Source organism: Balaenoptera musculus, chromosome 4 (assembly GCF_009873245.2).
Source record: "Balaenoptera musculus isolate JJ_BM4_2016_0621 chromosome 4, mBalMus1.pri.v3, whole genome shotgun sequence".
NCBI lineage: Eukaryota > Metazoa > Chordata > Mammalia > Artiodactyla > Balaenopteridae > Balaenoptera > Balaenoptera musculus.
The window spans coordinates 133,969,598-133,990,135 of record NC_045788.1 but is presented as its reverse complement, the minus strand read 5'-3'; the positions used below and the strand labels follow the sequence as shown (position 1 = coordinate 133,990,135).

Here is a 20,538-nt window from a genome sequence, read left to right as displayed (position 1 = left end):
CACACCCACTGCGTTCTCTTCCGTAACTTGCCTCATTGCCAGTGTAGTCAGCTGAAGCCAGGATGCTGGATGTTGACTTTATTTCCTTCTCAGCTTTGCTGTCTCTGGCTTGGTATTGCTTATTCCTTTATGTGAGTTATACCAAGGTTACCACATAAAATACAGGACATCCAGGTAAATCTGAATGTCAAATAGACAATGCATCATTTTTTGCTATAAGTGTACTCCATGCAATATTTGGAGCATACTTATGTGGAAGCTGACTCGTTACTTATCTGAAATTCAAATTTAATTGGCCATCCTGCATTTTTATTTGCTAAATATGATAACCCTAATTAAATCAATTTTAAGCAAAGACTAGCTGCTTCTTAGTCTCAAAGTATTAACAACATTTCAAACTCAACTTCCCCTGCCAACACAAAAATGTCTCAAAGCAAAACCTATCTTTTTATTTCCAGGACAATGTCATTTTTAAAGATAGGTCTATGAGTATCAAATAAAAACAACAACAAAAAAGATGTATCTTGGGCTTCCCTGGTGGCGCAGTGGTTGGGAATCTGCCTGCTAATGCAGGGGACACGGGTTCGAGCCCTGGTCTGGGGGGATCCCACGTGCCGCGGAGCAACTAGGCCCGTGAGCCACAATTACTGAGCCTGTGCGTCTGGAGCCTGTGCTCCGCAACAAGAGAGGCCGCGATAATGAGAGGCCCACGCACCGCGATGAAGAGTGGCCCCCGCTTGCCGCAACTAGAGAAAGCCCTCGCGCAGAAACGAAGACCCAACACAGCCATAAATAAATAAAATAAATAAATAAATAAAAATTTTTTTAAAAAGGCCTTCCAAAATGAAGGGATAAACTTTAAAAAAAAAAAAAGATGTATCTTCTTACAAGTCCCCCTAACTTACGAGCTCAGCATGCCACTAGCCACAGGCATGGCGCCAGCTAGCTCTTTGGGCATCCCCAACTCAACAGCAATTGGCTTCCGACTCATCAGGGTAGCGGGGAGAAGGGAAGAGGTGCAGAGTTCAAAGGTGGCCACTTCCCCAAAGAGGTCTGCAGGCCCGAGGGACAGTGAGGAAGCAGTGCTACTGGCAGAGGAATGACAGGAAGCAGTGCCACCACCAACCGCCACAGAACACACACGCCCCTCTACCAAGAGCAGCACCCACCACAAGGACAAGTTACTTGTGAGATGAAAGGGAAAGTGACTGCCCAGGAGTCAAGGGGCAGACACATCCCACCTGCCCTCACCCTGGCTTCTCCCAGTCTTGAACCTGCGCTGGTAACCGGGAGCCCCGCCCACACGCTGCCAGCATTCTGGGCAGACTGGAGCTGTGAGGCCTCGGATGGGGCACGGTGCTGGGGGAGGTGAAGAGGCAAAAGTTCTTTAAAATCACAGACTTTCACTCTGATCAAAAGTTACTCATATAATACGATGGTCTTAAAATTTTATTTTGCATGGTGGTATACAGTCTGAATGACTAGCGTGCAATCCAAAGTGGTTTTTATAATCTTTGCTCTTCAAAGCGGTGTTAGTGCTGCTGCAGGGCAAAGTCCTCACTGACAAATTACATTCGTGAAACGCAGTCGAGCAGGGAGCGCTGATGCCATATATTACAAAGTGGCTCTAAGGAGGCCATTCCCCGACTTCTCACAGCAAAGGGGACCAAGAACTAAAAGTACCTTAGAAAATCAAAGGGCACTGAAAGCACCCTCTTACATAAAGATCAAGGTGGTAAGTTATTAATCCATGGTGCTCAAAAGTGAGAGAATTAAATAGAAGGCTAAAATCTGGTGAATCTTCTCACTTCCTCTTCTTGGTGGAATACAGCTTTTCTTCAAGTGGGACTGGGACGATCCCTTCACACTCTTTCACTTCCTGGGTCAGAGGGTGTTTTACAATATTTGGTCTAATCACATCAATGTCTCGAGACAAGTGCTCCATTATGCCTTCAACAGTTGTTGTCGGTGCGTAAAAATCCACCAAGAAATACCTGCAATAAAATAAAAATTTGTGAATATGCTGCATTCTGAAATACAGCAATCTCACTATTTTGGTCAATGTTTTTGTTTTACTCCTCTCCACATACAGACATCAACTACCCACAAACACACATACACATCTTTGTCAAAATAGAAACCGCCAGCTGACCAGCTAAACCAAAGTGTAGTAGTGTGCCCGACCTCCCTTTTCCTACGGCCTTTCCCATTACACTCCACTGAATTTTTCAAACCATTAGTTGATGCTTTTTGTGAAAACATCTATGAGTCTTCTAATTTTCCAAAGGATTTTACAAGTGACTTAATGACCTAAGAGATAGAGTAAGAACCATCAGCCATACTTCATAAACTAGAAGAAGGTTAAGAGAGGCCTGGGACTCATCCAAGGCTATCCAGCACATTCAAGAACTGACAAGGAACAAAAAGAAAACTACTTGGGCTTCCCTGGTGGCGCAGTGGTTGAGAATCTGCCTGCTAATGCAGGGGACACGGGTTCGAGCCCTGGTCTGGGAAGATCCCGCATGCCGCGGAGCAACTAGGCCCGTGAGCCACAACTGCTGAGCCTGCGCGTCTGGAGCCTGTGCTCCGCAACGGGAGAGGCCGCGACAGTGAGAGGCCCGCGCACCGCGATGAAGAGTGGCCCCTGCTCGCCGCAACTGGAGGAAGCCCTCGCACAGAAACGAAGACCCAACACAGCCAAAATAATAATAAATAAATAAATAATTATTTAAAAAAAAAAAAAAAAAAAAAAAAGAAAACTACTTGAATCTTGGGTGACAGAAAGAATTTAACATTCATCTACTCAGACCAGACTAATACAGACAGACGTGTCATACAGCTACTGGTCTTCAGTCTTAATAACTTTATCAGTAGTTAGCCGTATGCCAATGCAAAGGAAGAAGTGTCTCTATTCCCTGCCCACCCCACCCGTGCTCTGTTGCAAAAGTTGAAGCCTCACTTGTACTGTTTGGTTTGGACCACGGTGTTGTTAAAGGACAGTTTTCACGGCAGTATTTCAGAATTCTACAATGTTCCAGCTGGTTCAGATGACCTTTGACACCACTTATTTGGTTCCAGCCACACTCTTCTCCCAAGCATATTCCCATCCTAGGTCTTTGCACTCTTTGTGCCTCTGCCAGAAATATTCTTCACCTTAGTTCCACAGAGTTCATCCCTCACTTCCATCACGTCTTGTCCAAAAGTCACCTTGTCAGAGAGCCCTTCTGCCCCGCCCACCCAGCCTCATCCCTCTTACCTCCCTTTCTTAATGCTTTATTTTTTTCCCCATAGCACTTTATCACCGCTAACACAGTGTATATTTGTTTACAGTCTGTCTCACTCCACTGAAATATAACTGCCCTAAGAAGAAGGACTTTGTTGCTACATCCCCAGCAGCTTGAGCATAGGCTAACGTACATCAGGTCCACAGTAAGTATTTCACAATGGTGTGTTGGCTTGAAACGTGGAATTCTCACAGAAAGCAGGAAAGACCAAATTAAAAATGAACAAATTCAGCAAGGAAGAACATTATTAGAAAAAGTATGGCATTTTGTGTAATTCTACACAAGGAGAGGGTTCAAAACTCGTGAGAAAAATTCCCAATTTCCCATGTGACCATTCACAAGCCTAGTGGGAAAGTTATTCAAGTAAAAATAATTAAATTTAAAGCACAGAAAAATATATATCATGCAAAAACACTAATCAAAAGACAGTTGAAGTGGCTACAGTATATCAGACAAAGGAGACTTCTAAGCAAAAAAAATTATCAGGGGAAAAAAGAGACAACACTTAACGATGGGCTCACCAAGAAGACACAAAATTCCTAAACGTGTACGTACAGATAACAGAGCTACAACATACAGAAAGTAAAAACTAACAGAACTGAAAAGAGAAAGAGACAAATCCACAATTATAGGTGGAAACTTTTAACATTCCTCTCAGTAATCAAAGACCTAGTATACAGAAAACCAGCAAGGTTACAGAAGAAGCAAACACCACCCTCAACCAACTGGATCTGACATTTATAGACCCCTCCACCCAACAACAGCAAGATACATATTGGTTCTCAAGGGCATACAAAACATTTACCAAGGATGACCATATTCTGGGCCATAAAATGAGTTTCAATACATCTAAAGGGATTCGAGTCATACAGAAAAATCTTGAGAAAATCCCCATATACTTGGAAACTAAACATACATCTAAATAACCTATGGGTCAAAGAAGAAATCAAAAGGGAAATTACAAAATACTTTGAATTGAATGAAAATGAAAACAACACATCAAATTTGGAGAATGCCACTAAAGCAGTACTTAGCAGTAAACTTACAGCACTAAACATCTACGTAAGACAAAAGAAGGGCCTCAAATCAATGACCTCAGCTTCCACCTTAAGAAACTAGGAAAAGAAGAGCAAATTAAATGCAAAGTAAGACCAAAAAAGAAAATAATAAAAATCAGAGCAGAAATCCCTGAAGCAGGAAAAACAATAGAGAACATCAGTGAAACCAAATACTAATTCACTGAGATCAATAAAACTGATACAATTCCAATTGGATTGATCAGTAAAAAGAGATAAGATACAAATTACCGATATTTGGGAATGAGAAAGGTGAAACAACTACAAAGTTTACAGATATTAAAAAGAATGGTAAGGAATATCATAAAAAAAACTTTTGCAATAAATGACAACCTAACTGAAATTCCTAGAAAAATACAAACTATCAAAACTCACTCAAGAAGGAATAGATGACCTGAATAGCCCTATATCTATCAAAGAAATTAAATTTGTAGTTAAAAACCTTCCCACAAGGATAACTATAGGCACAAATGGTTTCATTGGCAAACTCTACCAAATGTTTAAGAAAAAAATACCAATTCTGATACAAATTGGTCTGGAAAGTAGGACAACACTTTTGAACTTGTGCTATGAAGTCAGCATTACCCTGGTACCAAGACCAGACAAAGACACTAAAAGAAAAGAAAAAAACAGACCAACATCCCTCATAAACATAAATGAAAAGATTCTAAACAAAATTTTAGCAAATTGACTACTATAATATATAAAAAGGACAATATATCCTGACCAAGTAGGATGTAGTCCAAGAATACAAGATTGGCTTAACATTTGAAAATCAATGAAAATCACCATATTAACAAACTAAAAAAAGAAAAACCATGTGATCATTATTCCAATAGATGCAAAAAACAGCACTTAGCAAAATCCCATATCCATTCCTGATAAAAACTCTCAGCAAGTTAGGGAAAGAAGGATCTTCTACAACCTTATAAAAAGCATCTTTGAAAACCTACAGCTAACATCAATACTAAACTGGTCAAAGTCTGAATGCTTTCCCCTAAAGAACGGGAACAAACAGAACGTCTACTCTCACTACTTCTATCTGACATTTTACTGAAGTGCCTTGCCAGTGCAACAAGGCAAGAAAAAAAGAAGTAAAAGGCATCCAGGTTGATAAGGAAAAAGTAAAACTGTCTTTATTTGCAGATGTCACGATCGTGTATACAGAAAAATCTGAAGAAGTTTATGGAAAAGATACCAGACTGTAAGTTTAACAAGGCTGCAAGATACAAGATCAATAAACAAAAATCAACTGTATTTCTATATACTAGCAACAAATAATCAGACCTTGAAATTAAATATTAAATATTCAGTGATAAATCTGACAGAAGATGTGCAAGACTTGTAAATTAAAACTATAAAACATTGCTGAAAGAAGTTAAAGAAAACATATATAAATGGAGAGGTATACCTTGTTCATGGGTAGGAAGATTCAACTTGTTTAGTTGTCTATTTTCCCAAACTGACGTAAAGAGTCAAACGAATCCCAGTCAAAATCCTAAGACTTTTCTGTTAGAAACTGACAACTGATTCTTAAGTTCATATGGAAATTCAAAAGACCAAGAACAGCCAAAACAACTTTGATAAAGAATGAAGTTGAAGGACTAACACTACCTGATTTCAAGACTTACTATAAACCTATGGTAATCAAGACAGTATGGTATTTATATAAAGATAAACAAATAGATCAATAGAATAGAGAGTTCAGAAATAGATCCAAATGCACAACTGATTTGTGACAAAGGTGCAAAGGCAATTCAGTGAAGAAAGGGTAGTCCTTTCTACAAAAGGTGCTGTAACAATTTGATATCCATAGGCAAAAAAATGAGCTCTTTGATCCATGCTTGTACCATATACAAAAATTAACTCAAACTAGAACACAAATCTAAACATAAAACACAAAGCTAGAAAACTAGAAGAGAACACAGGAGAAAATCCTTGTGACCTTGGGTTAAGCAAAGATTCCTTAGACATGACACCAAAAGCACAATCCATAAAAGAAAAATTTGATACTTCAGACTTCATCAAAATTAAAAACTGCTCTTTGAAAGATACTCTTAAGATAATAAGAAGACAAGCCATGCACTGGGACTTGCAAACTCATATTTGATAAAGGACTTATTTCTAGAATATTAAAAACTCTCAAAGTTTAATTAAAAAACCAATTTTTAAAAATGGACATAAAATTTGAAAAGGCATTTCACTGAAGATATACAATGGCGAAGAAGCATATGAAAAGATGCTTAATACCACTAGTCATTAGAGAAATGCAAACTAAAACCACGAAGAGTTACCTACTAGAATGGCTAAAAAATGACCATACCAAGTGTGGTGAGCATGTAGAGGAACTGACACTTTCATACACTGCTAGTGGGAATGCAAAATGATACAACCAACTTTGGAAACCAGTGTGGCAGTCTCTTAAAAAGTTAAACATACACCTGCCATTATGATCAAGCCATTCCATTCCTAGATTTACCCAAGAAAATTAAAGCATATGCCCACAGAACAACTTCTACATCGATGTTCATAGCAGCTTTACTTGTAACAACCCGAAACTGGAAATAACACAAATATCCATTAACATGTAAACTGATAAGCAAACTGTAGTATATCCATAAAATGGCACACTACTCAGCAATAAAAAGGAATAAACTATTAATACATACCACTGATGAATCTCATAATAATTTCGCTGAGTAAAAGAAACTAGAGTAAAAAAGAGTACATACTGTCTGATTCTATCTAAATAAGATTTTAGAAAATACAAGCTAATCTATAGTGAAAGAAAGGAGATCAGATGGTGGATAAGTGGAAGGAAGGATCACAAGAGGCAGGAGGAAACTTTAGGGGTGACCAATTTATCATCTTGATTGTGGTGATTTCATGGGTTTACATATATGTGCAGTTTATTGTGTGTCATTTATACCTCCACAAAGCTGTTGATTTTAAAATGGTATGTAGAAGTTGAATGAGCAGGGCTTGGTGAATGACTCGATACAGAGTGGTGATGATGAGGAGTAACTACAGCTGATGAAAACGCCGAGGGTTTTTCAAGAAATGAAATAAAAATGCCAATTCCTCCACGACCTGGCAAACTTCTTGATCACTGCCTTGCACGTGTGCTCAGTGATGAGACCACCATTTGGGCTTACTCTGAAAATTACACACCAACCTGGCCAAATCTTCCAAGGTTTAATTCTACTTGTTTATTTCTACTCCACAAAGCAGGCACTATGGTTGCAATCACCCAACTTAAGAACTGCTCGTTTGTTCAATGGTTAATTATTGATTACTTACCTTGAGTAAGGCTCTGAATTAGAGCCTAAAAAATAAGTGTAATCGACCTTAAATTACCTTCTCCTTGCCAACCCCCAGCACTTTTCCCACTCCTCCAACCCCCAATAATTATGGCCGCCTGGTGGCCAGGGCTGGGAACGCCCTCATTCAACATGGCCTCCAGCATCTCTCTTCCCTTTTTATCCATTTGTTCTTTCATCCAGTATACATCAAAATGTCTTGCCTAGCTACCATGGACAAGTTATGACCTCACCCTCTGTCTGTTAACATCCCACAATACTTCATTCTATAGCGGCAGTTTTTCTTTAAACACATATACATCCTCTCTGAGCTCCTTCCTCTTTCCTTGCATTTCATCTAGTTTCCATAGATGTGTCTTCCTCTTTTGCTTTACTCCACTTAAAGCCCTGATAGCCGGAGGTAGTGCACTGTGAAATGCCATCTATTATACAGGGTAATATATGGAGGGAAATGCTTAGCAAGGGCCTGACGTGCTCTGGGCACACAGCCACCCTGGCAGTTACCACTGCCAGCCTTGTAAATGCTCCACATCCCCTCCCTCCAGAGTACACAGGTGTCTCTTGCTCTAGTGAGCTAAGCCTGCCCCTCTTTATGGTCAAGTATTCAAGTTACTCAGATACCATATCTGGGGTTCAGCAAGCATTGTCTTCTTCCATTTTCCATTCTACTACACCACAGAGGTATTTTTGTGGGCTAGCCTCTGAGTCTAAACATGTTTCTAAGAGAGAGTGTGTTTACGATAGCCAACAAGCAACTCATCTGCCCACAAATCAATTCTCGTGCAGTCTTCCTGAGCAGTACCCTCCATACACTGGCATTCACCAAATAATGCTAAGAAATAACCCAAAACTTTCTGGATACCATTTTGTGATAAGGGTAAAAAGAATACCCAAGGATGGAAACTAGAGGCCAGATATTATTTCAGAAATGAAAAGGCAAGTGTCTTAGATAGAACTTTCTTTTAAACAGTTCCTGAGGAAGAGGAGGAGGAAGTGGAAGCTCCGCTCCATGTGGCAACTCAGGAAGTGCAAGAGGAAGTGGTGCTGGGTGCTGGTGTGGGCCCAGCAGCCTTCTCCCCAGCAACAACCAGCAGTTTTCAAAGTGGTTTCCTACACATTATCTCCTTTGAATTTTATAATGATTAAGTCATTAGTTCAAGGTCACTCAGCTACTAAGTGGCCTCAGCCAGGATTCTAAGAGTACATCTTTTGACTCCAGGACATAAGAAGCCACAGAGAACTTTGGGATCACTGGGTTACAGAACCCCAGTGAATGGGGAGAGGACCGTGAAGACGACGCAGTCCAACCCCTTCCGCTGCTTTCCAGGGAACTGATCTGCACCAGGTCACTAAGGGAGAGGCAGGATCCAGACTACAGAGCCCTCAGCTCCCACTCTGTCAAATACACCTCTTGCTAGCCAGCAACTGGCATTCTGCAGGTTTCTCAAGGATAAAGAAAAGCACTAGAAAAAGGTCTGGGAACCCTAAGCTTGGCTTCAGGAGGCTCTGTTACTACCAAAACCCCTCCAGCCTTTACCTTCTTTTAGCTACTCTGCCTTCCCTCTACCAGTCAGGACACTCATCCAGCAACCAAACCCAAACAAAAGCACTGGCCAAGATGCAAATGGGTTAGTGCCCACAACCACAGCTGTGACAGTCACTTCATGCTTATCACACTGTTGATCTACGCCTGGGGCTCATGTGGGCAAGACTGCTTCTACTCCCATGCTCCTTATTGCACTGTGGAAATTTCCACAAAAAGGAAACACCACCAAGACAGAGAAGGAGCTAGGAGTGGCTCAGAGATGGGCAGATCTTACTGTATTCAGAGTTGAAAGCTAACCTTACATTCACAGTTGAAAGCTAACCTCTTGGACTTCCCTTGTGGCGCAGTGGTTAAGAATCCGCCTGCCAGTGCAGGGGACACGGGTTTGAGCCCTGGTCCGGGAAGATCCCACATGCCGCTGAGCAACTAAGGCCACAACTACTGAGCCTGCACTCTAGAGCCCGCGAGCCACAACTACTGAGCCCGCGCCTAGAGCCTGTGCTCCACAACAAGAGAAGCCACCGCAATGAGAAGCCCGCGCACCGCAACGAAGAGTAGCCCCTGCTCGCTGCAACTAGAGAAAAGCCCGGGCGCAGCAACAAAGATCCAATGCAGCCAAAAATAAAATAAATAAAATAAAATAAATTAATTAAAAAAAATAGCTAACCTCTTACCTCCACATCTCCCTCCCAGGGAACCAAGCTGTCCCTCCCCACTGTGAGAGAAACAAGCAGGAGTCCAGGACAATCTCTATCTGCCTTAGCAGCCCAAGCACACAGGTCAATAGTCCTTTATGGCCTTCCCACACAGGGATGCACTGACCAATTCTTGGTTACTGCCAGGATATATTCTTCTTCTCCCTGATTTATCTTGGGCAAACTTAACCAGTCAATGAACATCTACTATGGGCAAACCTCAGGAGACTAAAAAGATGAGGTACACATGGCCTTGACCCCCTGGAACACTAAGTCCAGCTAGGGAGAGAAGTCACAAGGGCCACAGTGCTAGCAGAAACCCAGGCTTCCAAGACCTGCACACGTCTCCCAGTCCCGCAGGAGACTGTGGAAATGACGCGGCGGTCGTGGACACCTGACTCCTAGCTACTGGGTTTTTCTTTTTTCTTTTTTTTTTTTTTGAATTTTTGAATTTCATTTTATTTATTTTTTTATACAGCAGGTTCTTGTTAGTTATCTATTTTATACATATTAGTGGGTTTTTCTAACCACAGGTGACCTAAGGAATGACAATGAGAAGTGAAGCCCAGAAACAGCCTACTTGGAGTTGTAGGTCTGGGCAGCTTCTGAAGCCTGCAAGGATCCCTTTCCCATGACAGCACAGGTCCATAACAGACCCGTAAAAATAGGAATTAGGTTGACAAAACGACCTCGGAACTCCCTACATCCCACTGAAATCTGCCATGGAGAAGCCATTCTGAAATTCAGACAAGCTGCTGTTCAAAGGAAGGGGGCCAAAAGAGGGGCTCGGCATCTCCAGAGGCATCTGCTCCACCTTTATCCCACAATGAGGTAACAACGTCTGCTTCTCCCCCTAACCTAGCTACGCAGAATCAACACACAAGACCAAACGTCGTCACACATCTAACATGTAGACTCGTATCTGCATTCTCAGGATGAGCTCCTCACTTAAGGTAGTTTACAAGTATGACTATAATTGCAACTGCCTAGACATGCCCAAAAGCTGACATTCCAATAAGGAAAAAAAAAAAAAAATCAAGTTCTCCAAACAGCCAGTTTTCCAATCTCCACATTTAATCAGTGATTAAATCAATATATGAACCAATCATTTTGGAAAAATCCAGTTTAGCGATCTCAAATCTAATTACAGTCTACATTCCCAGCACCTTCAACCACATGTCCAGTAGCACCAGTGAAATGGTTCTGCACACCAGGTAGCCAGGGTAAGCACTGCTCTCGCCTTCAACACAAAACCCAGCGGTGCTGACATTTCAAGGTGTATTGTCCCACATGTGGTTCTCATTATAGAATCACTTCACCCGCAAGGTAGACATCAGCTTCTCTCTTTTCTATAGAAAACCACTTGGATTTTAGGTGGCACCAACTCTGCAGAAGTAGAAGCAAGGAAATGATGGATACCGGCAAGGAGAGAAAGGACAAAAAAGGTTTAGTACACTAGTGCATTTCTCATCACAGAGTCCCATGTTCAAAAGTTGGAGGAACAGGGAACCATCTTGTAGGCAGAACTGCCCACGTGGTCTTGAAGGTGGCAGTTAACCCTTTCTGTATTTCTGAAGACGCGCACTACAAAACTCTCCACTGCGTGACTGAAACCCCCCAGAGATCTGAGAAGACGCAGAGAAAGGGCTCGCCCAGGACAGACCGAGCCCAGTGCCGCCAAGCATTCTCCATGCCCAGCTCGGCTTCACGAGGGAGCCAGCAGCCCTCAGCGTCCTTCCTGCCCTCCTCTCGGGGCAACAAGACCAGCAAACCACTCAGTGGCCTCCTGACACAAGGCTCTGCAGTCTGCCAGCCCTCACCGCCCCCCCCCCCAGTGGCTTCTTGCAACACTCCTAAACGCTAAAGGTTGTATTTGGTTTTTATTTCACTTCTGTCTTCACCCTACAGTTACAAGTTGTCCATAGAAAGTGCCTGCTTGAATGTGAGTTTTCTTTGTCTGTCTCTCTCCGTCACACACTCACTCACAGCCTCGCCCTCCCCCTCGCAGACGAGTGGAAATTTCCACTGAAGCGCTCAGTGGCTCCCCGTGAGTGGGGTGGGGGAGGGAGAGGAGAGGGATTTGCAGCCAGGAAGCCTCTTCAAGCCTTTTGGAACATAGGAAACAGATCCGTTTGAATGCCAGTTCCTAGACTGTATCGGTTAAACCTTGCTGGATTCAGGCTTCACTGAAGCAGTGAATTATTCTCCTTAAAACCAAGATAGCCTCTGCATGGAAAAGCCCCATTCCTTTTTTAAAATCCATTGGGTCTCATACATTTTAAAAACCACCAAACCTGCTGCAGAATTCTTACAAATCTTGGGACCCTGCCACTAAAAAGAAACCTCCAAGGCCACACAGCAGCCCTGCCCTGAAACCCCATCGTGAAGCACCTACACACAAGAATGGCGTCAGGATGCTGGCCTGGACTTAATGCTGGCAGGAGAGCACAAGAACATGGAAACGTTAGCTAACGAGAAAACTACACAGGAGAATCAGTCTCCTCTAGAGAGGGTGCCAGCACTCTTGGAGTTAGCTGCAGACACATTTGGAGAGCAAGTCAGTAAAATTCCACTGATTCACCACAGAGCCAGTTATTTTTATCATTCTGCTTACCCATAAACAGAAGGGCGTCTTATATGTAGACCAGCAGATCTTTGCTATAAGCACCTATTCACATTTTAAATGCATGAGGGCAGACAAAGGAGGGACAAAACAGGCAAGAAAAACCTCCTTCACTACTTAAGAGTTCTCATACACACACATTCTGAAGTCAGCCCAATCGCACTGCAGTGAAAGCAGAGGTGGTAAAAACAGTCAAAGCAATCTGGGGCATCCTTTTACAAACAGGCACAAGCCCATCGCTGCAACATAGACTACGGTTTCTTCTAAGGTTCCCCCTCCTGCACCAGAAATCCCTCTTAGTCTCAGTCCAGCCCCATCTAGTGGAAAGAGAGCCTTAAACCAGTCTGTGCAGCCCTGGAGGCAGATGCTGAGGCAGTTCTGGCAGAGGGTGACTGATACTATGAGTCAGTAAAAACCTGCCCCTTCTGAGCAAGGGTCTAAATGAGCACTGACTCCCTTCTGCCTGTGTAACACTGTCCCCTTTTAGACACCAAGGGACACAGAAAGAATTTTCCACAGCAACAACCTTGCCTTTCCCAGAGAGCTGATGAGGGTACAAAGGTGAGCATGTGAAAGCACAAAGGAAAGATAATCTGGGGGGGCCCCCAGGAGACCAAAGCAAATCCAGAGCTGAGAATAAATCCCAGCCCCTCTAAGACCATCCCCACCCCAACCCCCCACTCTACCCCCAGCTCCTAATCATGCTCCAGTGGTTTCCAGGCGCTGCCTCGTGAAATGGGTGGTGAGTGAGGCCAGAAGCCTCCGTCGGGAAAAACGGTCCGAAGACCCAACCATCCCAACCTGGCCCAAACAGCAACAGGGCATCCGCTCACCTCTTCCCTGTCCCTAGGGGACATAAATGACTCGTCCAATTCTATTGACCCTCAGAGATTATGAGTTTAAGGAAGTTTCTGTGGATCAGCCTGGGAACAAGTTGTTCCAATGGGAAAATAGGTTCCCAGTTATAAACAATAAACCTACAGACAAATTCCTGGAATGTAACCTGTTCCCAAAGTCAGGACTGACTAAGTTAATATCTGGAATATAATGATGATATTTTTTTGGCATAAACTGGTAACAGACTTGATATAATAATAAACACCAGGTACCACTTTCAAGGTACCACCTCCTCCTTTTGGAAAGCTTCCCAAATAACCCTAAAGTAGCACTATCTCTCCTACCTAAGCACTCTCTCAGTCCATTCTTCTTTCGGGCAGGCCTACTTGGCATGTGTGTAGCAGGGGTATGGATTTGGGGGAAGGAGGTGAGATGGGAGGCAGTCACTCAACATGATGGAAGTAACTGCAAGAGAGACGCCTGGTTGTCAGCCTCGGTCAGAGGGACCGTTCCGTGCTGGGCCCCTGTGTTTACACCCGCTTGGCTGGTGCCTAGGTTAGCCATGTGCAGGCATGTCTTTGATTCAAGTGAAAACTCCTTGAGATCAAGAACCACAACGATCATAAGAACCATCCTGAGACCTAGGAATACCACCAGGATATACCACTTCTTCCCACAAAATGTAAAAGCAACACTTAAAACCAACAGCACCACAGTGCAATGTGGATTCATGGAGGGCATCTAGGGCTCACTCGTTAGCCAGCTAAAAAACTGGCTCTCAACATATCAACCTCAGGAGTCAAACCAGTGCCCCACCACAATTACAGATACGTTTCATGGCCTCCAGGGCTGTTTGAAAAGAGCCAAAAACTTCTGAACGCTAATAAATGCATAACACACAAGTCCACCCTGTTTCTTCTCAACCACTTCATAAAAGTGAACCTTCCCAGCACCTAACACACCCTGGCACATAGTCTCCTTCATACATGCTTGTAATGCCTTCTGTGGCTATGTCAGTGCACAAAAAGAACTTGACAAGTGAACAGAACGCCTACTACAAACATCACTGGGGTTAGTGACCATGGGAGGACCGGCTGCAGCTAAGGGAATATCAGACTAAACTTAAGCTCCACAACGCAGTCATCTGACACGCCACTCAATTTTAAATCTCCAAACCAGGGAACTCCCAACTATACTAGCCCCTCGTCTCATTTACCAAAAGCCACTGTGAAGAACATTAATGAGTGTTACAAAAACAAAAGTGACATGGTCAAGTAAAATTGACAAACTAGGGCATCTTATGGAAGGGCTTCTCACCATTTATACGCTAAGGTGTGTTGTGAATTTCCAGAAGGATTAGATCATGCAAGGCTTCCCACATCTTTTTTTTTTTTTTTGGCCGCGCTGCACGGTATGTGCAGCATGTGGGGTCTCAGTTCCCTGACCAGGGATCAAACCCACGCCCCCTGCAGCGGAAGCTCAGAGTCTTAACACTGGACTGCCAGGAAAGTCCCTTTTTTTCACTTTTTTTTTTTTAAGGCTTCCCACATCTGACTGATCACACACACCCTCCATTTTTGGTGGAGCATATCTGTATCACTAGCATTTCAGAGACCACACTTTGGAAAACACTACCTCAAGCAAATAAATACCAGATACTGATTTATCCTCAGAAAAGCAAACTTAAAACATGAACCTCCCACACTGGGGCTAGGCACCACCTTTTTATGTTGATGTATAATAGACACAGTATGATATATTTTAAGGATGCTGCTTCTCCTTCTCTGAGGAGTCTGAAAGTAAAAACACAAACAAACAGAAAAACCACCCAGAAATAAAATCCTTAACTATAAATGAACTAAGTGACGGCAACACAGCCCTTGGTGGGGCACCGGCACCTTGTCAGGAATCTGGAATGTAGGTCTGGTGTTGTCAGCAGCTCTGGCTTGATTCCAGGTGAGCTCTTCCCAGATCTGAGTTTATTCCATCCATAAAGGAGAAGAGTACCACCCTACCCCAGCACTGCACACAGAGGCCTGAAAACTAGATGAGTTAATGCGGCAGTTCTCAAAGCGTGGCCCTCACAGCAGCAGCAGCAGCGCTACCCACGCACTGTGAGAAATGCAAATTCCAGGATGCTGGTCACACTAGCCCTCAACAAGGTCGAATCCTCTACTTGGAAAGGGGGCAGAAGAAAGCATTCCTACTGTGCATCCCTGAAAGCACATCATGAGGAAACTGCCTTCTCTCCCTGTTCAGTGCCTTCCATCACAGAACCTGGCTAATAACTCTTGGCCAAAGTTTATATGCTTCTCTTAAAAAAAAAAAAAAAAGGCAAAAGGATTCATAGCCTTGCTATTAAAACCAAACCCCTTTGTTTGGTTTAAGTTTTAAAAAAATGTTATACACACAGTCTCCATCGCTTACTGTTGTTATGATTGTGGAGAGGAATAAGTCACCGAGCATTTCAGGTTGCCTAGCAACACCTCAGGCACACTCTTCAGAGGTGCTCTCAAGAAGCTGAACACTAGCACAAAACAAGGTGAAGCAATAAAAAGAAACGTGCAGTCTGTGCCACATCTCGGCAGAAGGTTTACAAGCAGTAAGAAAGCCTGGCGTGAGGTGTGACTTTACTCGGGCCCATCACATGCAGCAAACCTGCACAAGGCTGCTCGCCCCACATGACTAAAAGCGGCATCGTACAACACCCAGTACTGTCCGCAGAGCACATCTTCAGAGGTTATTTCATTTGATCACTGTGACAAAGTGGATGGGAGAACGACCACCTGAGCTCAGTACCCAAGGAAGCTAAGTGACTTGGTCTAGGCCACACAGCTGGGAGCCCCAGAAGGAGAATCAAGTCTCCTAGTCCTGGACTTTCCCTGCTATGCTAAAAACTGATTCCCATTTCTTTATCACCTACTTCTAGGAAACCCAACAAAATAAGATTCTTCCTCCAAACCAGAAACCTTGGGCATAAGTTTAGAGAAGCGGCAAACCAACCCAACAAACAAACTGACCTCGAAGAATTTCTACAAAGATAGGTATCACTATAAAATCAAATCCTTGACATGTTTGAGGAACTTGCTATATACTATGTGAGAAAAAAGTCCCATTACTTTTGTGACTAAAATTGTGATTAAAATTGGCTGGAATAGGTAAAACCATTTTCCTATTGGGGATTTTAGGCTCTGGTTATACACATTAGTAATAAGAAGTACATTTTGCTTGTTATCTGCAACCTTCATATTTACAAAGGAAGCACTGAGTAGGTGGACAACACATTGCTCAATGAGGTGTTTTAAAGGCGAAAGTTAAAGAAATGCCAGGGGAAAACAGTGCTTAAGTTGATGAGAAAAGTTTCCCACAATCAAAAGCTTATAAATAATGTGTTACTGCTGGCATGACCTCTTTTGGGGCGCTGATTAGCTTATTGTGAGTCAGCATAAATGCATTCCATCTGCAACACAACATGGCTGGGGTACGTACCTGCACACCACCTGGCACAGTGGGGATCTGACTATGAGCGTCTAATAACTCCTGAGATGAATTACACAGCGCTCCTTACGGAGCCCACCAAAGGCACGTGTCCAGTGACTCACGAAGGACTTACCCTCCCCTGGTGTGCCGCTGACTGTGGGCGGAGATCCTGTAAGGAAGCGCACGCTCGCCCAGGTTCTCCAAGTTCCTCACCACAGCCCCTCTGTCCATCAGGGTTTCTAGTGTACGCTTCAAAGCAGCAGCGGTCTCTGGCTGTTTTTTGTTTTTGTTTTTAAAAAGAAGAAAAAAACACATCAGAATCAATGTAAGAACTAGAATGATTAAGTGTGGTCAGTTCCAATCATAACAGCTCTATTGGTAGGGATCTTTGGGTAAAAGCAACAGAAACTACTTTTGGCTAACTTAAAGTTTAAAAAAAAAAAAAGAGAGAGAAAGACACATTTATCATAAGGATATGAGATAGCTCACAGATACGAAGGAAAATCTGAAGCAGCAGGCCTCGGAGAGTTCAGGGACCAGAGCAGCTCCAGGGATCTGGGAGGCAGGAACTAATGAGTGTTGTCTTCAGAGCACCTTGGCCAGGATGAATCAGCGCCAATCACTGTCAGTCCTTGTAGCCCATGATTCAAAATTCAAATTCCAGGGAAAGAGCATCCTCTTGGCAGGACACTTTGATTGACCATCTCACCAAAACCATAGACAGCCAGTGGGAAAAGGGGTTGTCTCCCAAAGAAAAACTGAGAGATTGTAACCAAAAGGGAGAAAGGATGAGTAAGACCCAATCTCTGCCCGCATGGAGCTTACAATCTAATAAAGACATGAACTCAAAAACCCACGTAAGAAGACCAGAAGGCAGAACACCGGAAGTGACATAGGGACCAGAGCAGAACACCAGAAGTGACATAGGGACCAGAGAGCTCATGAGAAGAGAAAGCACATTCAGTTGGAAGAAGGGTTCCATTAAAGAAAGCGGTCTCGAGGGGAGCCCTGGAAAATGACAACGGGAGATGCAAAGAACAAACAAACCAAGCATTGAGTAAAAGAGCAGAGACAAGAAAGTACTGAGGAAACAGCTAGGAGTCCCATCCGATGAAGTTCAGGACAAGGAGGACTGAGAAGTTAAGATTGTAGGTTGGGTCCAAGTATATAAACAATCAATATCTGTTACTAAAAAACAAAATTGAAACAATATAAAATCCCATCATCCAGAGATAAAAGACTTTAAATATTTTGGTGTATTTCCTTCCAGACAGCCCTCTACGCACATGTATACACCAAAAACTTTTGGAAGAAAAGACACTTTATAGGGGTAAACTTGAGAAGACACAACTAACGGAATGTGGAAAATGAGGGAGAGGCGTGGCAAAAGAGGGGCACCAAACATGGTGGCTGGGAGAATGGGGTTATTATTAACAGCTAAAGGGAAATCTGGACAAGCTGGCTGGGGACACAAAAGATGACTCTGGTTTAGGACATGCTGAGTCTGAGATGCCCACAGTTCCTCCAGGCTGACCTCTCAAGATATAAACCTTAAGCTCAAAACAACAGGGCAGGCTAGAATTACACATTTAACAGTCATCTGCAGAGAAGGGCTATCTGAAACCCTGGGAGGAGTGAGAGCACTGAGGGAGGGTGTGGGGTGAGAAGAAAAGAGACCAACAACAGAACCCGGGGGAGTGCAAACATTTGGGGGCGGACAAGAGGACTCAAAGTCAGAGAAGCAAACAGCAAAAGGAAAACCAGACCTGCCTTGTCACGGAAACTAAGGAAAGTGGCAGCCTCCGGAATGACAGGATGGAGATGAAGAAAAACCACAGCACGGCGACCGCACGGTCACTTAGCAAGATGGGGCTAAAAGCTAGATTGCAAAGGTAGAGGTGAAGGAGAGAGAAAGTTCTAGAGCCTGAGGGGCAAACAAATTTGAGTAAAATGTTTGAGGAGGGAGAAAACACAAGGAAGTTAGCAGTTAAAGGGGAATGAACCAGTCGAAGGATAAAATGTAGGATGTTTTAAACATCATCATCGATGGCCAACATGATTTGCTGCATAACTGCTACGTGATCAACACAGATCTAGTGTTTTATTGGTACGTATTTAATCTTCACCACACAAAAAAAAAGGGAGCCAAGAAGGTTGATAGATTTGGAAACTGGGCCTCTGAGAGATGTCCTGACTTTGAGATTACATGACAGTTAACAAGTGGAAGAGCCTGATGCAAAGAAAAGGAACACTGACAAAAGTCAAATCGGGGGAGGAGGCCAGAGGACACCTTGGCAAGGAAAAGAGTACTTCTCCTCAGACATAAATGAAGAAATGCAAGCAGAGAAATCTTCAATGCAGGAGTGAACTTAAGAAAAGGCTACCTTCCAGTGGCTCATTTTGGATCAAATGAAAAGAAAACTGCAGAACAATTTTAAGTGTGCACTCTAGTAACTGAAGAAAATCTACTATATACCTGTATATTTTCTTTCTGACAAATACTGCTAAAATGCTGTGAATGCACTAAGTACTAGTTTAAGGTTTAGAAATAAAATTTCTACTTTTATTTCATATTGTAGCCCACTAGGGATTTTTTAAATTCCTACTGAAAATTATGTGCATTTATATATTTAACCAGCCTTATGATAAACAGAAACTTCCTGAAAACAAAAATAAGGGCCAAAATCTCTTTGTATTAACACTAACTAGGTAAAAAGTCTATGGCAATTTCTCATGATTGTAAACAAATATTTTTATATAGTTCTAAATCAAACAGAGCCTAAATTCTTCTCACATTTCATTAGTTCACAGACATTTCAGTATTTTGCAGAAACCTCATTACTAACAGCAGGGTAATATTTCATTTCATTAAAAATGCTATTTCTTGACTCGGTATTGCATCAATAAACTTATGATAAGTAGATGAACAGTGTATCCAAATAAAGAATGGGTAAGGGAGAACACACACACACACACACACACACACACACTTTGATTACAGTCTGCTGATTAGCTACCCAAATCATAAATTTTAATTCAGTTTTGCCTGATTAAAAAGGAATATATCTCAATGCCTCTTGTTTAAATTCCAACTGAAGAGTTTACAGTATGAAACATGGAGCATGCTCTTCTGAAGTAAGAGCTTGTATAATAAAAGATTTGCTTCTGTCCAAAAAAGGGGAAAGGCTACCTAACAAGAATGTAACTTGGGAAAATATCAAAACACATTTTAACTTCGGCATGTCAAGGTCAAATTGCAGACTGAATGGCCACATTCATTTCACTGTAATTCAAATTACCCACAAGTTTAAAAAGATGAAGGAGGGGTTAAAAGACTTCCTGTTTATTAAGGGAGCTGCTCAACTTGTCCCATATACCTACCACATAACTCTTAAGTCAAGGGTCAGCAATCCAGGGCCCGTGGGCCAAATCTAGCTCACTACCTCCTTTTGCAAATAAAGTTTTACTGGAACACAGCCAGCTCAGGCATTTTACATAGTGTCCATGGCTGCTTTCATGTTAAAAGCAGACTTGAAATTACAGCAGAGACTATATGACCCTCAAAGTCTACACTAGTTACTATCTGGCCAACCTCTGCTCTACAGTGTAATGGATTGAGGGAAGCTGGCAAGGCCTCAATCCACTCACCCTAAAATGTACCACAGATAATACCATGA

General features: G+C 42.7%; 1 protein-coding gene across 2 annotated transcripts in view; it reads right to left on the bottom strand.

Annotated features, from left to right (window-relative positions):
* Positions 1–1,414: 1,414 nt before the first annotated feature.
* The window catches only part of MRPS6 (mitochondrial ribosomal protein S6), a 64,457-nt gene continuing 45,333 nt past the window's right edge, over positions 1,415–20,538 (bottom strand). For both annotated transcript variants that reach the window (XM_036850473.1, XM_036850472.1), the window contains exons 2-3: positions 16,995–17,134; positions 1,415–1,994 (exon numbers count right to left, since the gene is read on the bottom strand). In XM_036850473.1, coding sequence (XP_036706368.1) covers positions 1,805–1,994; positions 16,995–17,134 — 330 coding nt within the window. In that variant the 3' untranslated portion in view covers positions 1,415–1,804. The remainder of the gene's footprint in view (positions 1,995–16,994; positions 17,135–20,538) is intronic.